The sequence below is a fragment of the Microcaecilia unicolor genome, chromosome 3 (assembly GCF_901765095.1).
Source record: "Microcaecilia unicolor chromosome 3, aMicUni1.1, whole genome shotgun sequence".
NCBI classification, from domain to species: Eukaryota; Metazoa; Chordata; class Amphibia; order Gymnophiona; family Siphonopidae; genus Microcaecilia; species Microcaecilia unicolor.
In genome coordinates this window covers 56,163,848-56,191,076 of record NC_044033.1, presented here as the reverse complement: position 1 = coordinate 56,191,076, position 27,229 = coordinate 56,163,848, and the positions used below count along the sequence as shown (strand labels likewise).

At 46.7% G+C, this 27,229-nt stretch overlaps 1 protein-coding gene across 1 annotated transcript in view; it reads right to left on the bottom strand.

Annotated features, from left to right (window-relative positions):
• AHCTF1 (AT-hook containing transcription factor 1) overlaps positions 1 to 27,229 on the bottom strand; it is a 553,711-nt gene that overhangs the window by 391,806 nt on the left and 134,676 nt on the right. The window contains 1 exon segment of the mRNA XM_030195951.1: positions 23,846 to 23,930. Within this exon segment, the coding sequence (XP_030051811.1) occupies positions 23,846 to 23,930 (85 nt within the window).

Sequence of the window (27,229 nt, the reverse complement as noted above, 5' to 3'; positions counted from 1 at the left end):
CTTGGTCCAGTTCGCCAGCAATGTCTTTTTGAGGACATGATGCATGGGTACTGTGGACGCTTCCTTAGGTGGAGAAGGATAGTCCAGGAGCTCGAACATTTCAGCCCTGGGCTCGTCCTCCACAACCACCGGGAAGGGGATGGCCGTAGACATCTCCCGGACAAAGGAAGCGAAAGAGACTCTCGGGAGGAGAAAGCTGCCTTTCAGGAGAGGGAGTGGGATCAGAAGGGAGGCCATCAGACTCCTCGTCAGAGAAATATCTGATGTCCTCCTCCTCCTCCCACGAGGCCTCACCGTCAGTATCAGCCACAAGTTCGTGGACCCGTGTCTGCAGCCGTGCCCAGCTCGACTCCGTGGAACCACAGCCACGGTGGGAGCGTCGAGAGGTAGACTCCCTCGCCCGCACCGGCGAAGCTCCCTCCGCCGATGTAGTCGGGGAGCCTTCCTGGGAGGCTACCGCAGTCGGTACCGCAAGCGGCACCGATGTCGGAGACCTCACCCCGGGCAAGGGGCCAGCCGGCGCCTCACTCGACGGTACCGGTGGCGCAAGCACCCCCGGTACCGGAGGGGAAGGGCGCAACAGCTCTCCCAGGATCTCTGCGAGAACTGCCCGGAGACTCGTGCAGAGCGGCTGTGGAGAAAGACATGGAAGCTGATGCAGGTGTCGATGTCAGAGTCTGTTCCGGGCGTAGAGGCTGTTCCGGGCTGTCCATAGTGGAGCGCATCGACACTTCTTGAACAGAGGGTGAGCGGTCCTCTCGGTGCCGATGCCTACTGGGTGCCGACTCCCTCGGCGACCCAGAGCTCTCGGTGCCGACACGGGAAGGGGACCGGTGTCGATGCTTCTTCGACTTCTTGGGACGAAGCATGTCACCGGAGCTTCCCGGCACCGACGAGGAGGACGTAGAATCCAACCGTCGCTTCCTCGGGGCCGAGGCCGAAGAAGGTCGGTCTCAGGGGGGCTGTACCGCAGGAGCCCTCAGGGTAGGGGGAGACCCACCCGAAGGCTCACCGCCACCAGCAGGGGAATGGACAGCCCTCACCTGCACTCCAGACGAAGCACCACCGTCCGACGACATCAGCAGACGAGGAGGTCCCGGTACCACCGACGCAGCCTTCCGATGTCTCAGCCCCGATGCAGAGGTTCGATGCCTCGATGCACTCGATGCAATCGCGGCCGAGGATGAAGGTCTGGACGCTGGCGACGTCGATGCACTCGATACTCCCGGTGCCGATGAAGAGCCCGAGAACAAAACGTTCCACTGGGCCAATCTCGCTACCTGAGTCCGCTTTTGTAAAAGAGAGCACAGACTACAGGCCTGCGGGCAGTGCCCAGCCCCCAGACACTGAAGAAACGACGCGTGTCTATCAGTGAGCGAGATTACCCGGGCGCACTGGGTGCACTTCTTGAAGCCGCTGGGAGACTTCGATGTCATGGGCAGAAAAATCGCGCCGGCGAGATCAAAACTCGTAATAGCGAAGATGGCACCACAAAAGAGGGGAAGAAAAACTTCGAACCAAGGCCTCCAAGGGGCCTACCCCGACGACGAAAGAAAACTTAACGGGGCAAAAACTAGAAATATATGAAGGGGAACAGACCGAAAAGGTCTCCTTCCGAATGGTTTTTTTTTTTTCGTAGCGAAGTCCAAAAAAAGGCGCGCGAGGTCGACTTTCGGGGCGCAAACGGCGTAAACACGACCGTACCGAGCGCGGACAAAAGAAGACTGGCCGGCACGAGCCTGTTTCAGGCAGGAAGACGGCCGCGCATGCGCGGTGCGCATCGGCGCGCGAGGGCTAGCGAAGAATTTTGCTAGTGAAGATTCCGATTGGAGGGGCTGCCGTGGACGTCACCCATCAGTGAGAACAAGCAGCCTGCTTGTCCTCGGAGAAGAAAGAGTATCTAGGGGCCTTGCTGTCACACTAGATGGCAAATCTCCTCCATTTGAAAGAGTAACACCTCTTCGTGGAATCTTTCCTGGAAGCAAGAAAGACTCGGGAGACACCCTCTGAAAGACCCAAGAAGGCAACTTCTAAGGTCTCAACATCCAGGCTCTGAGAGCCAGAGACTGGAGGCTGGTATGTAGAAGCGACCCCTCGTTCTGGGTGATGAGGGTTGGAAAACATTGCAATTTCCACGGTTCCTCGGAGGACAACTCCAGAAGAAGAGGGAACCAACTTTGATGCAGCCAGAAGAGTGCAATCAGGATCAGGATCATGGTTCCACAGTCTTGCTTGAGTTTCAGTGAAGTCTTCCCTACTAGAGGTATGGGAGGATACGCATACAGAAGGCCTGTCCACCAATGCAGGAGAATGGCATCTGATGCTAGTCTGTCATAGGCCTGAAGCCTTGAACAGAACTGACAGACTTTGTGATTGATCTGAGTGGCAAAGAGATCCACCGAAGAGGTGCCCCACACTCGGGAGATCTTGCTGACTATACCCATGTTTAGTGACCACTCGTGAGGTTGCATTATCCTGCTCAATCTGTCGGCAAGACTGTTTACGCCTGCCAGATAAGTGGCTTGGAGAAACATGCCGTGACGATGTGTCCAAAGCCACATCTGGACGGCTTCCTGACACAGAGGGCGAGATCCGATGCCCCCCTGCTTGTTGGTGTAATACATAGCAACCTGATTGTCTGTCTGAATCAAAATAATTTGGTTGGACAACTGATCCCTGAAAGCCTTTAGAGCGTTTCAGATTGCTCGCAATTCCAGGAGACTGATCTGAAGACCTTTTTTCTGAAAGGACCAAGCTCCTCGAGTGTGAAGCCCATCCACATGAGCCCCCCACCCCAGGAAGGATGCATCTGTCGTCAGCACTTTTTGTGGCTGAGGAATTTGGAATGGACGTCCCAAGGTCAAATTGGATCGAATCGTCCACCACTGCAGAGAATTCCGGAAGTCGTGGACAGTTGGATCACATCCTCTAGATCTCCCACAGCTTGGCACCACTGGGAGGCTAGGATTCATTGAGCTGATCTCATGTGCAGGCGTGCCATGGGAGTTACATGAACTGCGGAGGCCATGTACCGAGCCGTGATCTGTTGAAACGCTCGTACTAAGGACACTAGGGACAGGAGGTTGTCCGCCCTTGCCTCGGGAAGAAAAGCACGAGCTGTCTTTGTGTTCAACAGAGCTCCAATGAATTCCAACTTTTGGACTGGGGTGAGATGGGACTTGAGTAATTGATCACAAACCCCAGTAGTTCTATAGCACCTGAATAGTCATTCGCATGGAAAGTAGAGCGACTGCCTTCGAGGTGCTCTTCATTAGCCAATCGTCGAGATAAGGGAACACATGCACTCCCAGTCTGCATAGCAACGCTACGACTACCGCTAGGCACTTTGTGAACACTCGGCGCAGACACCAGACCAAAGGGTAGTACAAAGTACTGAAAATGCTGAGTTCCCAGCTGAAATCGAAGATATTTCCTGTGAGCTGGAAGTATCGAGATGTGTGTGTAAGCATCCTTTAAGTCCAGAGAGCATAGCCGATCGTTCACTTGAATCATGGGAAGAAGGGTGCCCAGGGAAACCATCCTGAACTTTTCTCAAACTAGAAATTTGTTTAGGCCCCTTAGGTCTAGGATGGGACGCATCCCCCCTGTCTTTTTCTGTACAAGGAAGTACCTGGAATAGAATCCCAGCCCTTCATCCCCTGGTGGAATGAGTTCAACCTCACTGGCCATTAGAAGGGTGGAGAGTTCCTCTGCAAGTACCTGCTTGTGCTGGGAGCTGTAAGATTGAGCTACCGGTGGGCAATTTGGGGGTTTACATTCCAGATTGAGGGTGTACCCTAACCGGACTATTTGCAGAACCCACCGGTCAGAGGTTATGAGAGGCCACCTTAAGTGAAAAAACATCAACCTCCCCCCTACCGGCAAGTCGTGCAGTACGGACACTTTTATTGAGGCTATGCTGAACTGGAGCCAGTCAAAAGCCCGTCCCTTGCTTTTGCTGGGGAGCAGAATGGGCGTTAGTCGCACGCTGTTGACGAGAATGAGCGCACTGGGGTTGAGCCCGGACAGGCTGCCGAGAATCAGGAGTGTACCTACGCCTAGAATAGGTACAGGGGGGCACTCCTCCCGCCAAAATAAAAGCCTCCTAGATGAGAAGGCAGTAGCAGAAGGCGCCCAGTGGGTGAGAGAATCCATAGCACCATTATGCTTCATGATTTGATCAACTAGATCCTCTACTTGTTCACCAAAAAGATTGTCCCCCTCCCCCCCCCCCCGGCAAAGAACATCCGCCATCCGCTGCTGGACAGAATGATCCAAGTCAGAGACACGCAGCCAGGTGGGATGATACTGGGATCCTTTTGTAGATCCTCTGGCCTGGTGGACCCGTGGAGGCTACTACACCTGGATGAAAAAGATTATACGCACACTTCCAGGGCGCATCGTACACAATCAAGGTTGGACTATATTCTCACATCTCAAGAGGTATTTCATCAAGTCTTGGGGCTGCCACCATGGGGCACGAGGAGATTTTGGATCATGCGTTGATTTGGATAGATCTGGAGGTGCAATCTTACTTTAAGAAATCTTCGAGCTGGCGCTTCCCAGCATATCTGTTCTCCTCCCTGGAATTTAATAAGTACTTACACTCTAAATGGGAGGAGTATATTGCATTTAATGAACAACACTTAGAAGATCAGGGCCTCTTTTGGTCTACAGCCAAGGCTGAACGGAGGGGAGATACAATCGCTTATGTGAGTAAACGTAAATCGTATAGCGCAGTAGGTTATATCCCTGGAGCGTCAGCTTACAGAGGTGAAGAAGTATATTAGGACGCCCACACCAGCATTGTTTGATTCCCTCACGGCGGCCAGAGTAGCGCTGAATAGCCTATTGCATGAACGAATGGCTTGCTCGCTTATAAACAGGAAGTATAGCCTTCATAAGCATGGGGATAAGGTAGGTGGGCAGTTAGCGCGATTAGTGAAAGGTGCTCACAGGCCTCACTTTATCTCAGCGCTAAAAACAAGTGCAGGAGGGGTTACCACCAACCTGGAGGAGATTGCAGAGGTATTTAAAGGCATTTTGAAGCATTATATTGGGGGGGAGGGGGCGATAAGGCATCTATACAAGAGTACCTGAGCAAATCGGGTATGCCGAAACTCCCTGCGGGGGTGACAGAATCTCTCAATGCACCACTAATGGCAAAGAAAATCCAGCGCGCTGTCAAGGCTCTGCAGCTGCATTCAGCGCCGGGCCCAGACGGGTATTCTGGAGAGTTTTATAAAATACTCTGTAACCAGCTGCTAGGCCCACTATTAGATTTGTATAACAGTCGTAGCGAAAGGGTTCTTTCCTCCCATATGCAAGCACAGCCTTGATTAGTTTAATACCCAAGCAGGGGCATGATTTGCTACAGCCAGACTCATATCGGCCTATATCCCTGATAAATGTCGACGTCAAAATACTGTCCCGTGTGTTAGCCCCAGCTCTGCCACAGCTCATACAAGATGATCAAGTAGGATTTGTAAGAGGGCGCAGTCAGTATTCAATGTACACAAACTAGTTGTGGCCATGATGCAGGCTTCTGGAGAGGAACATAGAGGGATGGTAATTAGTCTGGATGCGGAGCGAGCCTTTGACAGAGTGTTTTGGCCATTTATGTTTGAAACTTTGCGCAGGATAGGAGTGCAAGGCTGGCACTTAAAGGCAATCATGGCATTGTACTCATTTAACAGAGCTATGATTTTGGTTAATGGGGTCAGGCCTGGTGAATTTGTAATAGGGCGTGGGACTTGACAGGGCTGCCCGTTGCTACCGCTACTGTTCTTGCCTTCTTTGGAACCCTTGCTATGCGAGATTCGGGCAACTGAGAACATACGGGGGGGGGGGGGGGGGGGTGCGGATACAGGAACATATAATTAAAATTCTTGCATACACAGATGATCTATTGTTACTCTTAGACACACCACAACCCTCGCTAGAGTGCCTTCTCCACATGCTGGCTAGGTATGGAGCGATATTGGGTTTCAAATTAAACCGCTCCAAATAGTTAGCATTACCGCTGGATGCCGATGTTCGGGGAGGATGGCGGGGGCAATTCCCACTAAAGTGGGCAGATGACCAGTTGAAATACTTGAGGGTTATTGTTCTGACTGACCTGTCATTGATGTAGGAGATGAATGTCCTTCCGCTTTTGGATGAGACCAGGTGCACTTTGCAACTCTGGGGCGCCTGCCCGCTTTCCCTGTCAGAACGTATAGCACTGTTCAATATGATGATGACTCCCCGGTGGCTATATTTATTTCAAATGCTACCGCTGTTTCTGAGGCAGAGGGAGGAGGCAGAGGGAGGAGCATCAGATTGTGTGATTCCTTTGGAGGGACAGGTGCCCCAGACTTCCTATGAGTATTCTGCAGACGCCCAAGGCACATGGGGGAATGGGATTATTGAATATCAGATTTTTAACAGTGTCATGTACTATGAGGCACATGCGGGACTGGTTGACAGGGCATCAGAGCTTTTCAGCAACCTCTGTTGAGTCTTCGGTCTCCCCCAACATACACCTTAGGTGGTTGCTGCACATGATGAAAAAGAAACCAGAACTGGAGGTTTGCAGGAACCCGCTTGTCCTTTCTGCTAGAGCAGCTTGGAGATGGAGATGGCTGTGTAGACGACATGGTTTCTCAGCGGCAGCTACCCCCTTTTTGCCACTGATGCGTAACCCAGACTTTCTGGCTGGCACATCATCGCGGATGTTCGCCCGTTGGAGAGCGATGGGAATCCATTACCTGTATCAGTTGATCAATGAAGGAAAGATGCGGGCTTTTGTAGAACTACAACAAGAGTTCATGATGCCAGCTTCGGACCTATTTGCTTATATCCAGGTGCAGCATTATGCTTCCTTGATGGGCTGGGTTAACCTCTGCGAGGATGTACAAGACACGCTAAATTCTGTCCTCACTTTGGGGTCCCAGAATGCTGTCCCGTTACGATTCAATCACAGATACTTGCTGGATACCACAGAGGACATGGATTATAAGAGGTGGGCGCAGGTGTGGACAGCGGAGCTGGTGGTTGAGGTGACTGAGGGCCTGCTTCAGAGTTTTTTCACTGTCTATAATGCATAATTCTCCATTCGTACGATGCTGGGAGCAGCAGCATAAGTTTGCTTTACGTATGTACGTGTTGCCCTCCAGGGCACATCGAGCTGGTTTTGGAGCCTCGGGGGCATGACCCAAGTGTAGAAAAGATCCGGCAACTCTGGGACATATGTTTTGGTCATGCCCATGGGTGCTCTGCTTCTGGACTCAGTTGTTGGAGGAGGTACAAGTGTATTGGGATCGAAGAGTGACACTGCAGCCGTTGATTTTATTTGATGTGTTCAAATATGCGAGGCCCGCTCTGCCTGGACTTAGACGCTTTCTGTAGAGGACAATACTAACTGGGAAAAAGTCTATACTACTATGCTGGAGGGAACCGGTAGGGCCCTCTTTGAGTCACTGGAGAACGCACATGATTGAGTTGTTGAAAATGGAGAGATATGGAATTAGAAACCTTGATTCTAAAGAAGGCAGGCGCCTACAACAGACATGGGGTCGAATTTGGGATACGTTACAGCCAGCAGCAAGGAGCAAAATCCTTAATTAAATGTGTATATATATATATTTTTTTAATATAGAACTCTGTGGCAGGAACAGTTCTATGTAAGGGAGGGGGGATGGTGGGGCAGGTGGGTGGGGGATGGAAAGGGAGTTAATAATGTTTGCAGTAGGTAGTAGCATGGATATGTATGTTGGGTCTGCGGGAATGTGGAATATGGATTTTGATAATATTTGTGGTAACCAATAAAAAAGATTTAAACATAAAAAATGATACAATAACGGAGTTAATTCTGACCTAAATGCTCTACAGTATTTACATTAACCTGGTTCTGGAGTTTTGTTTTAACGCATTTTATGTGATATTTGCATCTAATCTATTGTGCTTTGATTGAGGTAATACGGGGTGTTGTAAAGACTGTAAATTTGTCTGTACAGAAGCTGTGGATTATTGTATATGAAGATTTATACAATTTGTGAAATTGAATATACCTTTGTCTTGGGTTATCATATTTTCATAGGAGGTCTTTATTAATGCTTGGGGGGGGGGGGGGGGGTTCTATTTAGGTATAGTGTTAAAGTTCTCCCTGATTTGTTTTAGTCAGCATAGAATCCTGTGACTAGAATAGCTAGTTGTGGTTGTGAATGTGCATTAATGAGAAAATTATATTGGCAAGTTTATATAGATTTTGATAATTATTGTGTGAAGAATGAATTAGTTGTTCTTGTTGGAATAATTAGAAAAAGAAATCAAATTCTGCTTTTTGATATCTTTTCCACTTGATATTGTAGCCAATAATAACACCTCACATTGTGGCTTTTAAGGCATCACACCCTATTGTTGCTGTTGTATCTTCTATTTTGTCAGTTATGGAGAACTGTGCAGCTACTGAACATGGAGGAGGACATTTTCATTTTTTTTATTGAGAATTTTCAATTTTATATTGATAAATGCAATTACTACTTTTTTTTGTTCTTTAACACCAGTAGCATAGCCATGGGCCTTGGGGGCCTGGGACCCCCAATTTGGGTTCAGGACCCCCAAAGTCCGCTGATCTGACTGGCAGGGGTCCCCAAAACTGCCAGCAGAAGCTCCATGCTGCCTGCCCTGCTTCCCCCACCTCAAACACAATTTCACTAAAACCAAACATGAGCAACAGGGCAAAAAAAACAGGGTATGCAGCGCAGCACTGAGTATCAACACAGGAAGGCTTCTGCTGGTGGGCTTGGGGACCCCAACCAGCCCAGGTATGTGAGTGGGGCGGAGAACAGGAGGGAGGCAGGGCAACTCAGCCCCCCCCCCCCCCAACACACAAAATCGAGGTCTGGCTACATCTGTGACACTAAATTAAACAAAGAAGAGATAATATATATTGTAGCTCAAATCAAATGGGGAGTGCTTACATAGAAATACATAAGAAAAGCATATTATTAGGACAAAGAAAAATCGAAGAGCAAAGCTCTTATGATATACCCAATCTAGAATCTTAAACCCATCACTGCCCCCCAAACTACCTGAGGGACACCTGAATTTACAGTTTTTTCTTGAAGAACTTTCTGAAGCTGCACAGAATCAAAAAAATATACTGTACTCAGTGATACTCCACTAGGCACTCAGAGGAAACAAAAACAACAAAAAAAAAATCAACCACCAATAGGTAAGATTTGGGGCTTCAACTGGAAAAAGAATTGCCGCCTCATCTGCACTGCTCTGGAGACATCAGGAAAAATCTGAATCCACTGACTTTAAGACAAGTGCTTTTTTTTTTTTTTATAGATTTTCAAGATCAGGATTTTATCTTCTGACTACAACTTACTAAAGTTGCCCGTGTAGATACTGGTCTCTAAAAATTCAGTTAGATTAAGAATATCAGGAGAGGAGAACTGATCTATTTCATCTCCCACTTCTGATTGAGAAACACTATTTTTAGGAATATAACATTTAAAATAACACAAGCTCTATAGAGAAGAAAGAGCTAGCATATCTTTCAAATATTATTACAGAAGCATAACAGGCAAGAGTAATCTTTAGACTAGAACATTTAAGAAACAAATTTCTGCTTCTAGACAGTTTCTAGTTTATTATGTAAAATTAAACTATCCTGAATTCCAGAAAGTCGTTGCCTGCGATTATGTATTATGTAATTCTACAGCTCCATATGAGATTCAATTTTAACTAACCTAGATTCCAATTCCTCAAATTTAGTTATCTCTTAAGAAAATCCACAAGTCTGGGTTATCAAAGTACTATGAAGGAGTTTCAGTCTGTCACAACCTTCCATATATCAATCAAGAAAACAGAACTATTATCAACAGGAACAGAAACCTCAAAATTAGGAGGGGTCAAAATCCTAGGTAACGGTACATTTATTTCTTGAGATTCAACAACCACGGAGGAAATAATAACTACTCCTAAAGGTTTAATGGGAGTTATTACTTTAGGTGAGGCAAGAATAGAAGTCGAGCCAGGGGGTGAAGCCATACCCAATGTTGAGCTTGAAGTTCCCACATCTTCTGCCACTTGCTGGAGCTCTTTGACTTAGATGTTTATTCATAGGCCCAATAGCAGGTTGTTGAGAAAGTGCAGCCAATTTAAAGCTGCTTTTCCTTTACCCCTTTTTGGCATAATCTAGCAGAGTTTCCATCCCTCCAGCTCCAAAGGGGTAGGGTGATCAAAGTCCCCAGGTAAGTATAAGCCTTCAGGTAAGTGAAGGAGTAGCCTAGTGGTTAGTGCAGCGGACTTTGATCATGGGGAACTGGGTTCAATTCCTACTGCAGCTCCGTTGTGACTTTTGTAAGTCTGGGCAAATCACTTAACCCTCCATTGCCCCAGGTACAAAAAATAAAAATAAGTTCTTGTATATACTTCTATGTAAACCACTTTGAACGTCTTGCCCCATCCTTGGCCACCTTTAAATCTAGACTGAAAGCCCACCTCTTTAACATTGCTTTTGACTCGTAACCACTTGTAATCACTCGCCTCCACCTACCCTCCTCTCTTCCTTCCCGTTCACATTAATTGATTTGATTTGCTTACTTTATTTATTTTTTGTCTATTAGATTGTAAGCTCTTTGAGCAGGGACTGTCTTTCTTCTATGTTTGTGCAGCGCTGCGTATGCCTTGTAGTGCTATAGAAATGCTAAATAGTAGTAATAGTAATGTAGTTGAAAAACCACAGAAAGGCAGTATATCAAGTCCCATTCTCTTTCTATTTCCCTCTACACAAATGGGAAAAAGGGGCAACATCTGGAAATCAGTATATACAAATTTGCTAGAAGTATGGGAAATAAGGTTTTAGATCTTGAGGCTGTGATGGAAGAGGCTGATTTGGATTTAGTGGCCATCAGAGAGACATGGTTCACAGACAGCCTAACAGGGATATAGTTATACTGGGATATAATCTGTTCAGGGAAAGGCAGGGAGAGGGAGTGGCATTAAAGGTCAGAGATAATATTAAAGAAGCCACAAAACTGCAGGACCTAGGAAGAGGGTGTCAATCTGGAAAGAAGGAATGGCAAATGTATACACTGGTGTGATTTACAGGCCTCCTTCACAGATAGAAGTGACCAGAGATTTAATTAAAGACATTCAAAATATAGCTGTGAAAGGGAAAGTACTACTACTAACAGGTGATTTTAATATGGCAGATGTTGACTGGGGTATCCATATTGCAGGGTCTTTTAGAAGCAAGGAGATCCTGGATTCTTTACAGGGGGGGGGGGGAACTATTCCATTACTTGGTATGGAACCCAATGCAGAACGGGGTCATACTGGACTTATGTTTTACTAATGGGGGGAGTGTTTCTGATGTTATAGTAGGTGATCATCTGGCATCCAACGATCACCACATAGTGTGATTTAATAGTAAGATAGGTGTGGAGAGGGTTCAATCAAAAGTGATGGTTCTAGACTTCAAAAAAACTAACTTTATGCAGATGGAGAATTACCTCAAGGAATTGCTGTCTCGATGGGAACATCTGGAAGTAGGAGGAAAGCAGTGGGCAAAACTGAAAGGAGCAAGAAACCTTTCTTGTAGGGAAAGTAAATAAAATTAAGATGAAAGGAGGCTACTGTAACAAAAAAAAAAAAGTAGCAGCTGTAAAGGTAAGGAAAAAGAGGTTAGCCTTTATAAACTATAAGAGATCGCAGAAAGAGAAAAGACAGGCAACAATATCTGAACAAGCTAAGAAAAGCTGGTAGAGTAGTCAGAAAGCAAAGTTGCAAATGGAAGAAAAATAAAATAGCCAATATGGTAAAATGGGGGGATAAGACATTGTTTAGAAATGTTAGTAATAGGAGGATGTGCAAAAGTGGTATTGGGAGACTCAAAGGTGAAGGGAAGAACATGTAGAAGTTGATAAAGATCAGACGGAACAGTTTAACAAATATTTCTGTTCTGTGTTCAGTCGAAAGGCCAGGAGCAAGACCGCAGAAGACAAACACAAATAGGAATAGAGAGGTGGTAGTCCCTGAATGATTTTTAGAGTGCTGTGCTCATGAGGAGCTGGCTAAACTAAAGGGGGACAAAGCGATGGGGCCAGGTGGCATATATCAGAGGATACTGACGGAACTTAGGGAAGTTCCAGCGGCTCTGCTGACTTAAATTTTCAATGCTTCTCTAGAGTTGGGAGTGGTCCCAGAGGACTGGAGAAGAGCAGATGTGGTCTCTCCACAAAAGCCCAAATAAGGAAGAGGCTGGGAACTACAGGCTGGTAAGTCTGACTTCTGTGGTAAGTAAATTAAAGGAAACGCTTTTAAAACAAAGTTTTTTTTTTTATTCCAATGGATTACAGGACCTAAGGCAACACGGTTTCACTAGAGGCAGGTCTTATCAGACAACTCTGATTAATTTCTTTGACTGGGTGACCAGAGAATTTGATCGAGAAAGAGCGTTAGATGTGGTATATTTAGGTTTTAGCAAAGCCTTTGACACAGTTCCACATAAACGACTAATAAATAAACTGAGTGCCCTTGGTATGGGTCTTTAAGTGACTGACTGGGTTAGGAACTGGTTGAGTGGAAGGCGACAAGAGGGTAGTAGTAAATGGAGCTCATTCTGAGGAAAATGATGTTACCAGTGGGGTGCCACAAGATTCAGTTATTGGGTCGGTTCTTTTTAACGTTTTTGTAAGCGGTATTGCTGATGGGCTGTCCAGTAAGGTTTGCTTCTTTCTGGATGATAACAGAATCTACAATAGGGTACACACCCTGATGGTGTGGATAACATTAGCGAAGCTAGAGGAATGGTCTCGAATTCATAGCTTAGATTTAATGCTAATGTTAAAAACACAGTGAACATTAATGTTAAATTCGGTGTGTGGGCCTTCACAAGCACTGTGACAAGGGCTGATCCCAAATTCTCTTTGTTAGGTAATCAGGATAAAACCTAAATACCATGAAAAGCAGTACTGGTGCAGATTATGACTGCAATAAGTTGTAAGTTATGTGTAAGAGCAAACTTAATGATTTTCCTTATAAATTTATTATGATAAAGATTTTAATCCATTTATTTACATTTTGATTGAATAAATATTTGATAACATAATACATTTACAATGGAGAGAAGGTATTTCAAATAAGCATAATAGTTATAAACTGTAAATATTTTGAGTATCAATAGCTATAAAACATTAAATTTAAAAAGAAAACATTTCAAGCAGTGTTACCAAGTGCTGCCGGATCCAACAGGATGAATTATAAATGAAGATCTGGCAACTCTAAAGACTGGAGAAACGATTTGAGAATCATTGCTCTTCCATTTCTGAATATTCCTGTTCCGGGTAAGAGTGGAGTGCAGATGGTTGTTTAAATGATTCAGTGGTAATGTTAACAGTGATTTTCATTCTCACCAGAATTTTTAGCTTCAATATTTTTAAGGAAGGATCTCATTGTTGAGAAACTGCTCGTCTCTCACTAATGTATGCTTGTTTAGATCAGCAACAAATAAAAGAGATGCTCCTTCACATCAGATGGAACCTTGAAAAATCACTAACGTATGCTGGTAATGGAGGGCTCAACTACAGACCTCGGAAGTTTGGCAGCAGAGTCCCTGTGTGATAGTGCTCTGCCTATTTCAACAGAGTGAAGTAGTTGTGACTGAAGAATGTGTGGCAGCAATTTTTTCCAGGAAAAAGTTCCCTCAGGCAATCCAAGTATTACTCCTGGGTGAACTGTGCAGCACAGAATTTGTGCAAAATTCCCCCGCCAAATTCTGTGAACAGTGCCTGCACTGGGGCTGTCTTCCCCTCCCCACCCAGAGATCACATGGCAGGAGGAGGAGGAAGTTTGAATACGGAGATCCTGGTACCACTCAACCATTATTTTCTCTCTTTCCAGATAATTTTCTTGATGTAACATTAGAAGAGGCAGCTGTATGCTGGGAATCAAATGTAAAGCCCATTTTCAGATCACAGAAAATTACTGGTGGTGATACGGTAAGAAATCACTGCCACCTTAGAAAATCTCCCTGGTTTCATCATAGCTTACTAATATTGAAGCGACAATTACGCAGAGCAGAATGCTTATGGAGAAAAAATTACAGAAATTGTGACTTGAAACAATCGTTTTGGAACCTATAGCTCCATTTGTATGGAGCTTAAACGTGCTAAAAATAATCATTTTACCAAGATAATTAGTAACTCCTCTAATACAGCTAGGAAGTTCTATAAAATTGTTTCCGATCTCACTCATTATGATAAATCGAATGTTGGTTATAATTTTCCTTCGCCTACTGCCTTGGCTAATTATTTTCAATCAAAACATTTCAGTTTTCAACTATCGCTAACACCCAGTATGGCTCTCTATTCGCACACCATTACCGAGACTTTTGATTCTACTGGTTGTTCTGCATATTGGAGCGATATCAATGTTCCATCCCTCACAGTTTTAGAAAAAACTATCAGCGATATCCATCTTACTGCTTCATTAGACTCTGTTCCATCTAGTTGATTAAAGATTCCGCAGCATGGACTGTCACCCCTAGATCTACATTTAGTAGCCTTAAGTTTAATAAATGGTGCTGTGCCTCAATCTTGGAAGAAAGCTGTTATCATGCCCATCTTGAAAAATCCTAAGTCTCATCCTTTAGACCCTTCTAATTATTGACCAATTTCCAATTTATGTATCCTCTCAAAGGTCACAGAAAAAGTGGTATTTAATCAACTGGTTGCACGTATCAATCAAACCAATATTCTGCATCTACGACAGACAGGTTTCAGAGCCACACATAGTACAGAAACAGCAGTGACTGCATTACTTAGTGAATTACACAGTATTCAAGAAAAGGGAAATACTGCTCTCCTTATTTCTTTAGATTTATCAGTTGCATTTGACCTTGTGGATCATTCTCTGCTTTTGGCACATCTTCATTCAATAGGCTTAATAAACACTACCCTTGCGTGGTTTAAGTCTTTTCTTACAAGGAGAGTTTTTTTCAGTATCCACTGATAATGACACATCTTCTAATCATGAGTAACCTTGTGGAGCTCCCTAGGGATTGGTCCTTTCTACCTTACTTTTTAACATACTTCTCAGTTCACTTGCAACTTTATCCAAAATCAAAATATACATTTTTTATTTATGCTTTTTATTTATGCAGACAACATCCTTCTAAAATATCCCACATCTCCATATTCTATTGATTTCAAACCTCTACAAAAGGCACTTACTGCCTCATTCAATTGGCTAACCTCACAAAGTTGTACTCAACCCTACCAAAACAACTGCATGTTGGATCACAGGTTCAATCAGCACTCAATCAATACCTTTTAATTTTTTCGGACACCAAATCAAAACTGTTGAGTCTGGGATCTTCTGGTTGCATCGTCTAAGGTAAAATTATGTATAATCATACCTGATAATTTTCTTTCCATTAATCATAGCTGATCAATCCATAGACTGGTGGGTTGTGTCCATCTACCAGCAGGTGGAGATAGAGAGCAAACTTTTGCCTCCCTATATGTGGTCATGTGCTGCCGGAAACTCCTCAGTATGTCGATATCAAAGCTCCATCCGCAGGACTCAGCACTTAGAGAATTACACCCACGAAGGGACACTCTGCCCAGCTCACCACCGCCGAAACGGGGGAGGGGAATTAACCCAGCTCATCCCCACACAAGTGGGGGAGGGGAATCCGTCCAGCTCATCCCCGCGGAGCGGGGGAGGGACACCACACCCGCCGATGCGGGGGGATCTGGCTTATCCTGCAACCGCAACCGCGGGAGGAGCTGACTGACCCTAACACCGCCGAAGCGGGAGGGGTACAAAGCTGCCCTACAGCCGCACGAAGCGGGAGGGAGTGCCGGCAGAATTTATGTCTCAATCCAGCCCCGTAAAACGGAGGGGAGAGGAATGCAGCAGCTCACTGTAACACAAACTCGTCTCAACTCTTGAAGAATCCAAGTGAAAGAAGAACTTGAACATGAAGTCCTCCTGAAGTAACTGAAGGCTAAACTTGAACCTAAAATTCAACCAGAATATAAACAGTACAGATATCTGGGAGGGGCTATGGATTGATCAGCTATGATTAATGGAAAGAAAATTATCAGGTATGATTATACATAATTTTACCTTCCATATCATCAAGCTGATCAATCCATAGACTGGTGGGATGTACCGAAGCAGTACTCACCCAGGGCGGGACATAGAAATCCCTGACCTCAACACTGAAGCTCCAAACCGGGCCTCCGCCCGTGCAGCCACAGTCAAACGGTAATGCTTGGAGAATGTATGAGCCGAAGCCCACGTTGCCGCCTTGCATATCTCTTCCAAGGAGACGGATCCGGCCTCTGCCATCGAGGCCGCCTGAGCTCTCGTGGAGTGAGCCTTCAGCTGGATAGGCGGCACCTTCCCCGCGGCCACATAAGCCGCTGCAATGGCTTCCTGGACCCATCTTGCCACTGTAGGCTTAGCAGCCTGCAGACCCTTACGAGGACCTGCAAACAGGACAAACAGATGATCCGATTTCCGGAAATCATTGGTCACTTCCAAGTATCTGATGATGACTCGTCTCACATCCAGATATTCAAGAGCGGAGTACTCCTCTGGGTAGTCCTCCCTACGAAAGGAAGGGAGACAGAGCTGCTGATTCACATGGAAGCGAGAACCAATCTTGGGCAGGAAGGAAGGCACTGTGCGAATAGTCACTCCTGCCTCAGTGCACTGCAGAAAAGGCTCTCGACATGAGAGCGCCTGGAGCTCGGAAACTCTTCTGTCTGAAGTGATAGCCACCAAAAAGACTGCTTTCAACGTCAGGTCTTTCAGAGATGCCCTCGACAAGGGTTCCAAAGGCGGCTTCTGCAATGCTCTTAGCACCAGGTTGAGATTCCACGCAGGCACCACTGAGTGCAGAGGAGGGCGCAGGTGATTAACTCCCTTGAGAAAGCGCACCACATCTGGCTGCGAAGCCAGGGAAGCACCCTTCAGGCGGCCCCTGAAGCAAGCCAGAGCCGCTACCTGGACTTTAAGGGAACTGAGCGACAGGCCTTTCTCCAGACCTTCTTGCAGGAACGCCAACACTGAAGAAATTGGAGCAGTGAAGGGAGAAAGTGAGCCTGCTTCACACCATGCTGTAAAGATACGCCAAACCCTGGCGTAAGCAGTAGAAGTAGAGCGCTTCCTCGCTCTCAGCATAGTGGCGATGACCTTGTCTGAGAAGCCCTTCTTCCTCAGACGCTGCCGCTCAATAGCCAGGCCGTAAGGCCAAAGGGAGAGGGATCCTCCATCACCACGGGACCCTGATGTAACAGGCCCTGCTCCACTGACAGCCGCAGAGGATCGTCGACTGAGAGCCTGAACAAGTCCGCATACCAGGGACGTCTGGGCCAATCCGGACCCACCAGGATTACCCTGCCAGGATGCTTTGCCACCCGGTCTAGCACCCTGCCCAACATGGGCCAGGGCGGGAACACATAGAGGAGCTCTTGTGTCGGCCACTGTTGGAGAAGAGCATCTACTCCCAGGGATCGAGGGTCCCGTCCTCTGCTGAAAAAGCGCGGCACTTGGCCATTGGCCGATGACGCCATCAGATCTAGGCTCGGCTGGCCCCAGCGCTTCGTGATGTCCAAGAACGCCTGAGCAGATAGTTGCCACTCTCCGGGCTCCAAGGTATGGCGACTGAGAAAGTCCGCCTTGACATTCATGACTCCGGCAATGTGGGCCGCTGAAAGCTGCTCCAGGTTCGCTTCCGCCCACTGGCAAAGACTCATAGCCTCCTTGGCTAGAGGGGCGCCCTGGTACCTCCCTGGCGGTTGATATAGGCCACAGCCGTGGCATTGTCCGACAGGACCCGTACAGGCTTCAACACGAGTACCGGGATGAACTCCAATAACACCAAGCGAATGGCTCTGAGTTCCAGGAGGTTGATAGACCACTTGCCTCTGCAGGAGACTAGAGCCCCTGCGCTGTCCTTCCCAAGCAGTGGGCTCCCCAGCCCATCAAAGAGGCGTCTGTCGTGACGGCAATCCACTCCGGGGTCACCAGAGGCAATCCTGCAGACAACTTGTCTGTCTGCGTCCACCAGCTCAGCGCCTTGCGCACTGCTGGGTCCACGGGAAGGCGCACAGCATAATCCTCTGACATCGGAGTCCAGCGCAGCAGCAGAGATAGCTGTAGCGGTCTCATATGAGCCCTGGCCCAGGGCACTACTTCCATCGTGGCCGTCATAGAGCCCAACAGCTGCACGTAGTCCCAAGCCCGAATAGGAGAGGCTACTAGGAACTAGTCCACCTGAGCCTGAAGCTTGACAATCCGATTGTCTGGCAGGAACACTCTGCCCACTTGGGTGTCAAATCGAACTCCCAGATACACCAGGGACTGAGTCGGGCGCAGCTGGCTCTTCTTCCAGTTGATGATCCATCCCAGGGAGCTCAAAAGAGCAACTACCCGGTCCATAGCTTTGCCGCACTCTGCATAAGAGGGGGCTCGGATCAACCAGTCGTCCAGATAAGGATGGACTTGTACTCCTTCCTTTAGCAGGAAGGCCGCTATGACCCCCATTACTTTGGAAAAGGTCCGCGGAGCAGTAGCCAACCCGAAAGGGAGGGCTCTGAACTGGAAGTGTCGTCTCAGGACTGTAAAACGCAGAAAGCGTTGGAGAGGAGGCCAGATGGGAATATGCAGGTACGCTTCCTTGATGTCCAAGGAAGCCAAGAACTCTCCTGCCTTCACTGCCGCTATAACAGAGCGGAGAGTCTCCATGCGAAAGTGCCTCACTTTCCAGGCCCGATTGACCCCTTTGAGGTCGAGGATAGGCCGGACAGAACCTCCTTTCTTTGGAACCACAAAGTAAATGGAGTAACGTCCCTTGCCAATCTGATTTTTTGGCACCGGAACGACCGCACCCAGGCGGATCAGGTTGTCCAAGGTCTGCTGCACTACCACAGCTTGACCGGAGACTTGCAGGGAGAGAGTACAAACCCGTCTCTTAAGGGTTGGCAGAACTCTAGCTTGTAGCCGTCTCTGATGACTTCCAGCACCCACGCGTCTGAAGTTATAGTGGTCCACTCACCCAGAAACGAGGACAGCCGTCCTCCAATCTGCACTGGGGCGTGGACCAAGGCCCCGTCATTGGGTACGAGACCCTGGGGGAGGACCGGAGGGAGCACCTCCGGGACCGCGGTCTCTGCGAAAGGAATGCTGCTTGGGGGAGAAATTCCTCTTGAAGGGGGCAGAGGAACCCGACTTGCCCGGGCGGTATGGAGGTATCGGGACGAGTACTAACCCGAGCCCTGACCTCTGGTAATTTCTTGCCCTTAGACGTGCCGAGATCGGTCACGATTTTGTCCAGCTCGACCCCAAAGAGCAGCTTGCCTTTAAAAGGCAATCTAGCCAGGCGGGATTTAGAGGCGTGGTCAGCAGACCAATGTTTCAGCCAAAGCCACCGCCGCGCAGAGACTGTCTGAGCCATGCCTTTAGCTGAGGCTCTCCAGACATCATACAGCAAGTCTGCCAAATAGGCTAAGCCCGATTCCAGGGCCGGCCAATCAGCCCTCAAGGAATGATCCGAGGGGGAAGCCCGCTGCACCATAGTCCGGCACGCCCTGGCCACATAGGAGCCGCAAACTGAGGCCTGCAAACTTAAAGCAGCTGCCTCAAAGGACGACCTTAAGGCCGCCTCCAATCTTCTGTCTTGGGCGTCCTTTAGGGCCGTGCCACCTTCCACCGGCAACGCCGTTTTCTTAGTCACCGCAGTGAATAAAGAATCCACGGTAGGCCACAGATAGGCCTCACGTTCACTCACAGCCAAAGGATAGAGGCGGGACATAGCCCTAGCCACTTTAAGGCTCGTTTCCGGGACATCCCATTGAGCCGCAATTAAGGTGTGCATGGCATCATGCACGTGGAAGGTTCTAGGCGGGCGCTTCGTCCCCAGCATAATGGCAGAGCCAACAGGGGCTGAGGGAGAGACGTCCTCCGGAGAGGAAATCTTCAAAGTGTCCATGGCCTGTAACAACAGGTTGGGCAAATCCTCTGGGCTAAAAAGCCGCGCTGCAGAGGGGTCATCCGCTCCATCCGAGCGGGGATCTATCTCCTCCAAGGAATCCGCAAAGGATCGTTGGGAGACCTCAGACACGCTGCCCTCATCTACATCGGAGGAGACAAAAGTCCTCCAAGGCCTGGAAATCAACCCGAGGGCATTTACCTCTGGGAACCTCAACCTCTTTATCAGAAGAGGGAGCAGGGGCAGCGTTTTGCATGAGGAAAGCCTGATGCAGCAGCAAAACAAACTCGGGGGAGCAGACTGTGCACTTCCGCAGCCTGGGCAACAGCCCTAGACGCACTCTCAACCGGCGCTCGCAATAGCGGGGGAGAGACATGCTGCGCATCCAAAATGGCGTCCGGCGCGAAACTCCGTGAAGGAGCCGCGCGGGAAGAACGGCGCTTAACTTTAGCCGCTTTTGTGCCGTCGCCCAAATTAAGGGCGTTCATGGCATTAATGTCTCCAACCTCAAGGGCGGCCCCGAAGAAGCCGTCCGAGCCGCGTGGCCGGCCAAGATGGCGGAGGCGAGGAGCGGGGGATGGGCGTTTATGGCGGGAAAAAACCGCCACGCCGGAGGAACGACCGGGACATTCATCGGTCACTAAACTATCACCCATCAAGGGCGAATCAGGTTGTAAAACCCCCGCATCCCCTCTAGAAGCGCTCCAGCGATCCGGGGAGCGACCCTTTGCGCCCTCGCCCTCCGACGCCATTGCCACGAGGAGAAGAATCGGGGAACCCCCTGCCCGCTATAAAAAGGTAAAATTACCTGCTTGCCGCTCCGAGCTGTAACGAACTGGTGTCCCAGTGAGTAGCTGCAATGAACGTTTAAAGAAACGTCGAATTAAACGCCTTTAAAGACGTTTAAAAATATTTTTTTTTTTTTTTTTTTTTTTAAACGGAGCCAGCGGGAGGGGGGAGAAAAGGAGGGACCTGGCACCACCAGGTTTGCACTTGCTCAAAAGAGCCCTCAACCCCAGGCCTCAACAAAACCTAAGGATTAGGCTTGGAGGCCTAGCCAGAGCTGCTGCTGTGTGTGACCACCACCTGCTGAGATAGAGAACATACTGGGGAGTTTCCGGCAGCACATGACCACATATAGGGAGGCAAAAGTTTGCTCTCTATCTCCACCTGCTGGTAGATGGACACAACCCACCAGTCTATGGATTGATCAGCTTGATGATATGGAAGGTCAATTCGAAATTATCTGGACTCTAAACCAAACCACTAGCATTAACCACACCTCATCCTGCCCCCATATCCCTTCGTCTTCTCATTCCCCACACAATTTGTATCTCTGTAAAATGATGTATCTATATCTTTTATCTCTGATACACCTTATTCCCTTTTACTGTAAGCCGCACTGAACCAATGTCATCTCTGTCACACTTTGTTCCCATTTATTGTAAGCCGCACTGAGCCTGCCATGGAGCGGGAAAGAGCGGGTTATAAATGCTACAAATAAATAAAAATAAATTACACACATTACTTCACGCTTTTGTCATTTCTCAATTAGATTATATGCAGGCCTTCCACAATTTCAATTACAAAGACTTCAGAATCTTCAAAATTCCGCATTTTGTCTATTGTTCAAAGCAAAATGTTTCAATCCTATTACACCGTTATATCCTGAATTGCACTGGTTACCTGTGTCATACCGCGTCCAGTTTAAAATTCTACAACATATTTTTAAGACTTTACATTCAGGTAGTCCTGAATACATTTCTTCTTTAACCACTTCTTATACTCCATCCTGATCACTTGATGCCAATCGTCTGGTGCTTCCTTCCCTCAAACAATCCCGTTTACGAGTCAACCTGGAAATCTGCATTCTATTTTCTGGCTCCTACTCTTTGGAATAATCTGCCAGGAGTCATTAAGGCAGAACTCTCTCTTACTAAATTTAAAAAACAACTTAAAAACTAATTTGTTTCAACTGGCCTTTTCGTTTAGCATCCACTGACTTAACGCAACCAGTATCTGACAGATCTGCAACTACAGTTTTGATTTTAACCGTTTTTGTAATTTATTATACTTGAGTGAATGTTTTCTCTCTTATCATATGGAGTTTCTTTTCTTTGATTTTATATTTACCACTTAGTTGTAAACTGATTTGACCTATTGTAATGTAAAGGTGGTATATCAAGTTTTAATAAACATAAGCCACTTCCTCCTCCTCTGTCAGCTTAGACCAGATTGTTTACATGAACTGCGGTGGTCCCATGGTTCATACAAGCAATTAAGTCTAAGCTGGCAGAGGAGGAGGAAGTGACCCAATGTGCAGCAGTTCACTTTCTCCTCCTATCTACCATGTGATCTCTGCAGGGGACAGGGAGAGAGAGCTCCAGGAGTACAATGAATGGGAAGGAAGAGAAATGCGGATGTGTCATTGGGCAGAGTGAGACAGGAGCAGACAAAGGAGAGTCTGCCATTAGGGAGGGAGGAACTTGAAGAGGGAAACAGGAGAAAATTCTGGGCCTCAGGAATCTGTGCAAAAACGCTACAAACAGTGCAGAATTTTGCAGAATTTTAAAAAATTTGTGCAGAATTGACTCATGAGTAAACTATGCAAAAATGAGTGTCTCTGGATCTGTTTTGATCTAGCTCACGTTCTAAAATCTTGTACAGATTTCATCATTCGGACCATTCCTAACAACTGACTCCCACGAAGAGGGAATGAAACCTCACGATTAACTGTTAATTGTGAGGTTTCATTCCCTCTTCGTGGGAGTCAGTGTGACTGGTCAGCAATGAAAGCTGCTGTTTCACCACAAACATGTCTCTTTAGGCCACTGAGAAAATTTCTAGGATTAGTGCTTTTTTCCTGGAGGAGCTCCTGCAGTAATGTATGAATAGATATTTTTTCTGTATTGTGCTGCAAATTTTTGCAGGGGATGGTAGTTCATGTTTTAAACATTTAATATCTTCTGCTGAAGATAAGGCAGGGTCTGATTTTTTTTCTTTAAATTTTAAAGATACCATTGTCAAAGAAGAGCACACAGTTGTGTAAAACTATATTTGAATGATTAGATCTGATGGTATTTTGATACTAGAAAAGAAAATTGGGAGAGAAATTGGTCTAAGCAGCCATCATGTTCGGTGCTCATGAGTGCTCCCCTATGACCAAAATTTTAGAGCTAGTTTAATATTCAATATTTACGAGGAGTGAAAGTATAAAATCAAAGGTGAGTGAATGTATATCAACTCAGCTCATGAAGGACTACAGCAAATAAAATCCAATACAGACCTTGGCACCAACACCTGCACTTCCAGCAGGAGTGTCCAAGTCTGTGTCATGATTGGCACAAAAACTGGAGATGCTATCTTCTACAGCGTCATCTGTGCTAGTAGAAATTTGAGGTAAAGACTTAGACTCAAAGAGTAGACTAGACAGGCCATACTGGTCTTTATCAGCCATTATTTACCGTTACCATTGTTTTAAACCTTGGCAATGGATTTACTACTTAAAATATTAAAGGCATTAGGTATTATAAAAACAATGAACAACGCTTTATCCAGACTAGCTTTCATTTTTTTGGATGAATCTCTTCACGAAGGTAGTTAATAAATCTTAATGCAAACTTGCACTGTATAGTAATTCTGTTCTATAGTTCACTACATTTTGAAGATAATTTTCTCTCACTTTTGTTGGAAACAGTTGATTAACAGTTGATTAACTACAGTGGTGCAAATCATAATGAGAAACCCCACATTTAACAAACTTTTCAATCTCTAACTAAAATAATATTTTCAAGTTTTATACTGGCACATATAAGAACAGCTGCTTCTTACAGATAAATACTTTACCTCATAAAGGATTTGTCCTGATGCTGAACACTTTCTGTCACAGAATGCCAACTGCAGCAGATGCAAACTTACAAGGTCACCTTCACTGCAAAAAAAAAAAAAAAAGTGTGTTAACTTTTACTTCAAGTCAGATTCATAGAAAAGATCAATTTTTGTCCTTATTAAATATCACTTTAAAAGGGAAATAGACCATTTTTAGTTCCATATAAATGGGAAAATTGTGTCTTACCTGATAATTTTCTTTCCTTTAATTCTACCAATGAGTTACGTCCAACCACCAGCGGAAGGAGACAGATAAAATAGTCTAAAGTAATTTGCCTCTCAAGGGTTTCGTGCAGCCTGGAATGTTCAGTATGTTGAATAGCCAAGCAATGACCCTGTAACTCAGAGGGGGAAGCAAGATGACCACAACTGAACTTATGGGCAAGCCAGACCAAGACAGAATAGAAACGTAAACCAAAGGCCAGACTAAACATTTGTCTCAAGAGAGAGACTGAGGAATTATATAAGGGGTTAAGTGCCCAAAACACGAGACCTCATCAGGTCTGATCTGGAAAAGAGCAGAACATTGTACAACCTAAGAAAAATGCAGAACTAAAAGAACAGAAGACACAGTGAGGCAATGTGCCTATGGAACTTTGGAAGGCTAAGTGCTTTGAAAATATGCCTCATTGTCTGCACATTGACAGATACACCTATAAAAAAATATGAAGCCGCTCTCCCCTGCCAGCTGGGACCTGAAGGTGATCCACCGAGGGGAGAGAAAGTACACCGTTCAAGAAGATGACAAAGTAAACTGGTTCTGGTGCACTGAAGCTGTAGCATCCAGGAACCAAGAGGAATAGGGAGCACAAAGAAAGGCAACAGAGTGCAGAACATACTCAAAGGAGTCCACAGCAATGCCCAAACCAGATCCCAGTGACTGCTAAGGAGAGGGTGCTGCAGAAAAGAAGCAGAGACACAGATTCCCCAAGAACAGGTAAAGCCAAATGTAAAGCCAAGAAGATGAGCACAGGAGCTACACCATGGACACCAAAGTGTCTCACATATATTGTTGTTGTTACATTTGTACCCCGCGCTTTCCCACTCATGGCAGGCTCAATGTGGCTTACATGGGGCAATGGAGGGTTAAGTGACTTGCCCAGAGTCACAAGGAGCTGCCTGTGCCTGAAGTGGGAATCGACCTCAGTTCCTCAGTTCCCCAGGACCAAAGTCCACCACCCTAACCACTAGGCCACTCTCCACTCCATATAGAAGAGAAGAAGCCATTCTGGAGCCATAGAAGGGAAAGTGCTGACCCATAGGAACACAGCACCCAAGCAGAAAGAGGGTAAGGCTCCACAGTGAAGCACAAAGAGGAGTCAAGATCCAGAGCTGACAATGGACCCCTCCGAATCCAAGGATGAGAGGGAATAGTGCACAGTGACATGCTGAGAACTGCAGAATGAGATGTGTCTAGGGCACAAGACTGAAGAGGGAACCACAGAGGAATACCAGCGTAGCAACCCTCCTGCTAGCCCATGAATCTCCAAGAGATCAGAAGGCAGACACTATGGACCTGCTGCAGAAATGCAAACATGCGAACCACGGAGACGGAGATGCGCCCAACCTGCCTAGAAGGCGCTCCAAAGGCAGAGATGGAGCTGGAGCCAACATGCAGAAAAGAAGCTACATGCAATAGGAAGACGAAGCCACGCTGAACATGCAGAGACAAAGTTGTGTCCAACATAAAGCGCAGGAGCTGTGCTCAACAGAGATGGAGGAACGCCCCCTATGATGAAACGAAGAAGTGCTCAATACACAGAGATGGAGTATGCTGCACTTACATAGTTGAAGGTTTGCTCCAGATGCAGATACAGAGCTGTGCTTAACATACCAATATGGAGCAATGCTCACCAGTCAGAGAGGGAGCTGTATCGACCATGCAGAAACGGAGCCACATCTAACAGGCAGCAATGCAGCCATATGCAACAGGCAGAGAAGAAGTGCTTTGACAGAGTGCACTATACAGAGAAGACACCGCGCTCAACGCCCAGAGAAAGAGCAAAGTGCAAGACACAGAGATAGAGGAACACCTCCTTTGAAGAAACAGAGCCCTGCTAAAAAAGGGAGTACATAACACCCAGGGACAAGTCATTATCCACAAGTAGAGAGAGATGTGAGCCCCAAGCAGAGATGGAGCAGCGCCCTGCTGCAAAAATGTATCCATGGTCCACAGGCAAAGAAGACAGCTCACAACATGCGCATACAATGAGCTCAATCTTCCAAAAGCAAGTTAAGACTACGCTGCCAACATGCAGCTGAGCTAACCCACAAACAACTACGCTTAATGTAAGCTACTCAAAGAAAGCTAAAGGGTCATTCCATGTCAAGTTGTCTGGTGGTCCCTGCGCGACCATCACGGATTTTGATGAAATTTTCTGTGAACATTCATACATGTCCCCAATGAACATTGGTAAAGTTTTATGTTCGCCGATGCAATACTTGCTGAGATATAGTAATCTGTTTGACCCCCATACTGCAGCCTTCTATGGTATGACTCCGAGATTTCGGCAACTTTGAGACACTGTATCTCTGGCAATATTTTGTTGAGAGAAACAAAACTTGGCCATCTTGTTCAACTTTTTGTGCTCTTATTAAACAAAATAATAAAAAAATCTTCATGAGCGATTTCCATGAAGAAAACTTGGAGCAAACTTGGTCCGAAAAATTTGCGGTGACCAGGTATATCCCCTGAAGCTGGCACCACTCAGCCAGAACACCCCCAATTCTACTGCACCAGCAAAGCCAGAACAGGAGCTGCAAACAGGAGCAGCCAGGAGCCTGTGGAACACATCTATCCGCCTGCTGGAGACAGAGAATACTGGATGGCCAGGGAGCATTATGTCTTATTAGGCACAGTGCAATTAAGTGCTCTCTCTCGCCACCTGCTGGTAAATGAACACAACTGACAGGTCTCTGAATTCATTTGCTGCAGACGCTAAGGAACTACAGGATCACTGGTTAATGAGGTGGTAGAGCTTCCTGAACAGAATTTGCAAGCTAGCACCCTAGTCTAGTGCCACAAGCCTTAAAAATGAACTAAAGAAATCCTTGCTCCCCAAGGAGACCAGGGTCCTCTACAGGATCAAGCCACTCTTGCTCCTCCGAGAGATCCAGGGTCAAGGCTAAATAAATTCCAGAAGAATTTCAGGAGCGCCACTGTGTCCAAAATGTTCCATTAGAGCCTCTATTCTTCCTCTTTTTTTTTTTTTTTAAATAGCTAACAGGCCTCAGCCTAGCCTCGTACAATTAATTCTCTGAGAAGTTAGTACCCATAATGGGTCAACTTGGTTCTTCCTAAATACAGGAGCAGGTATATTCCTGTCCCCATGGGGTGCAGAC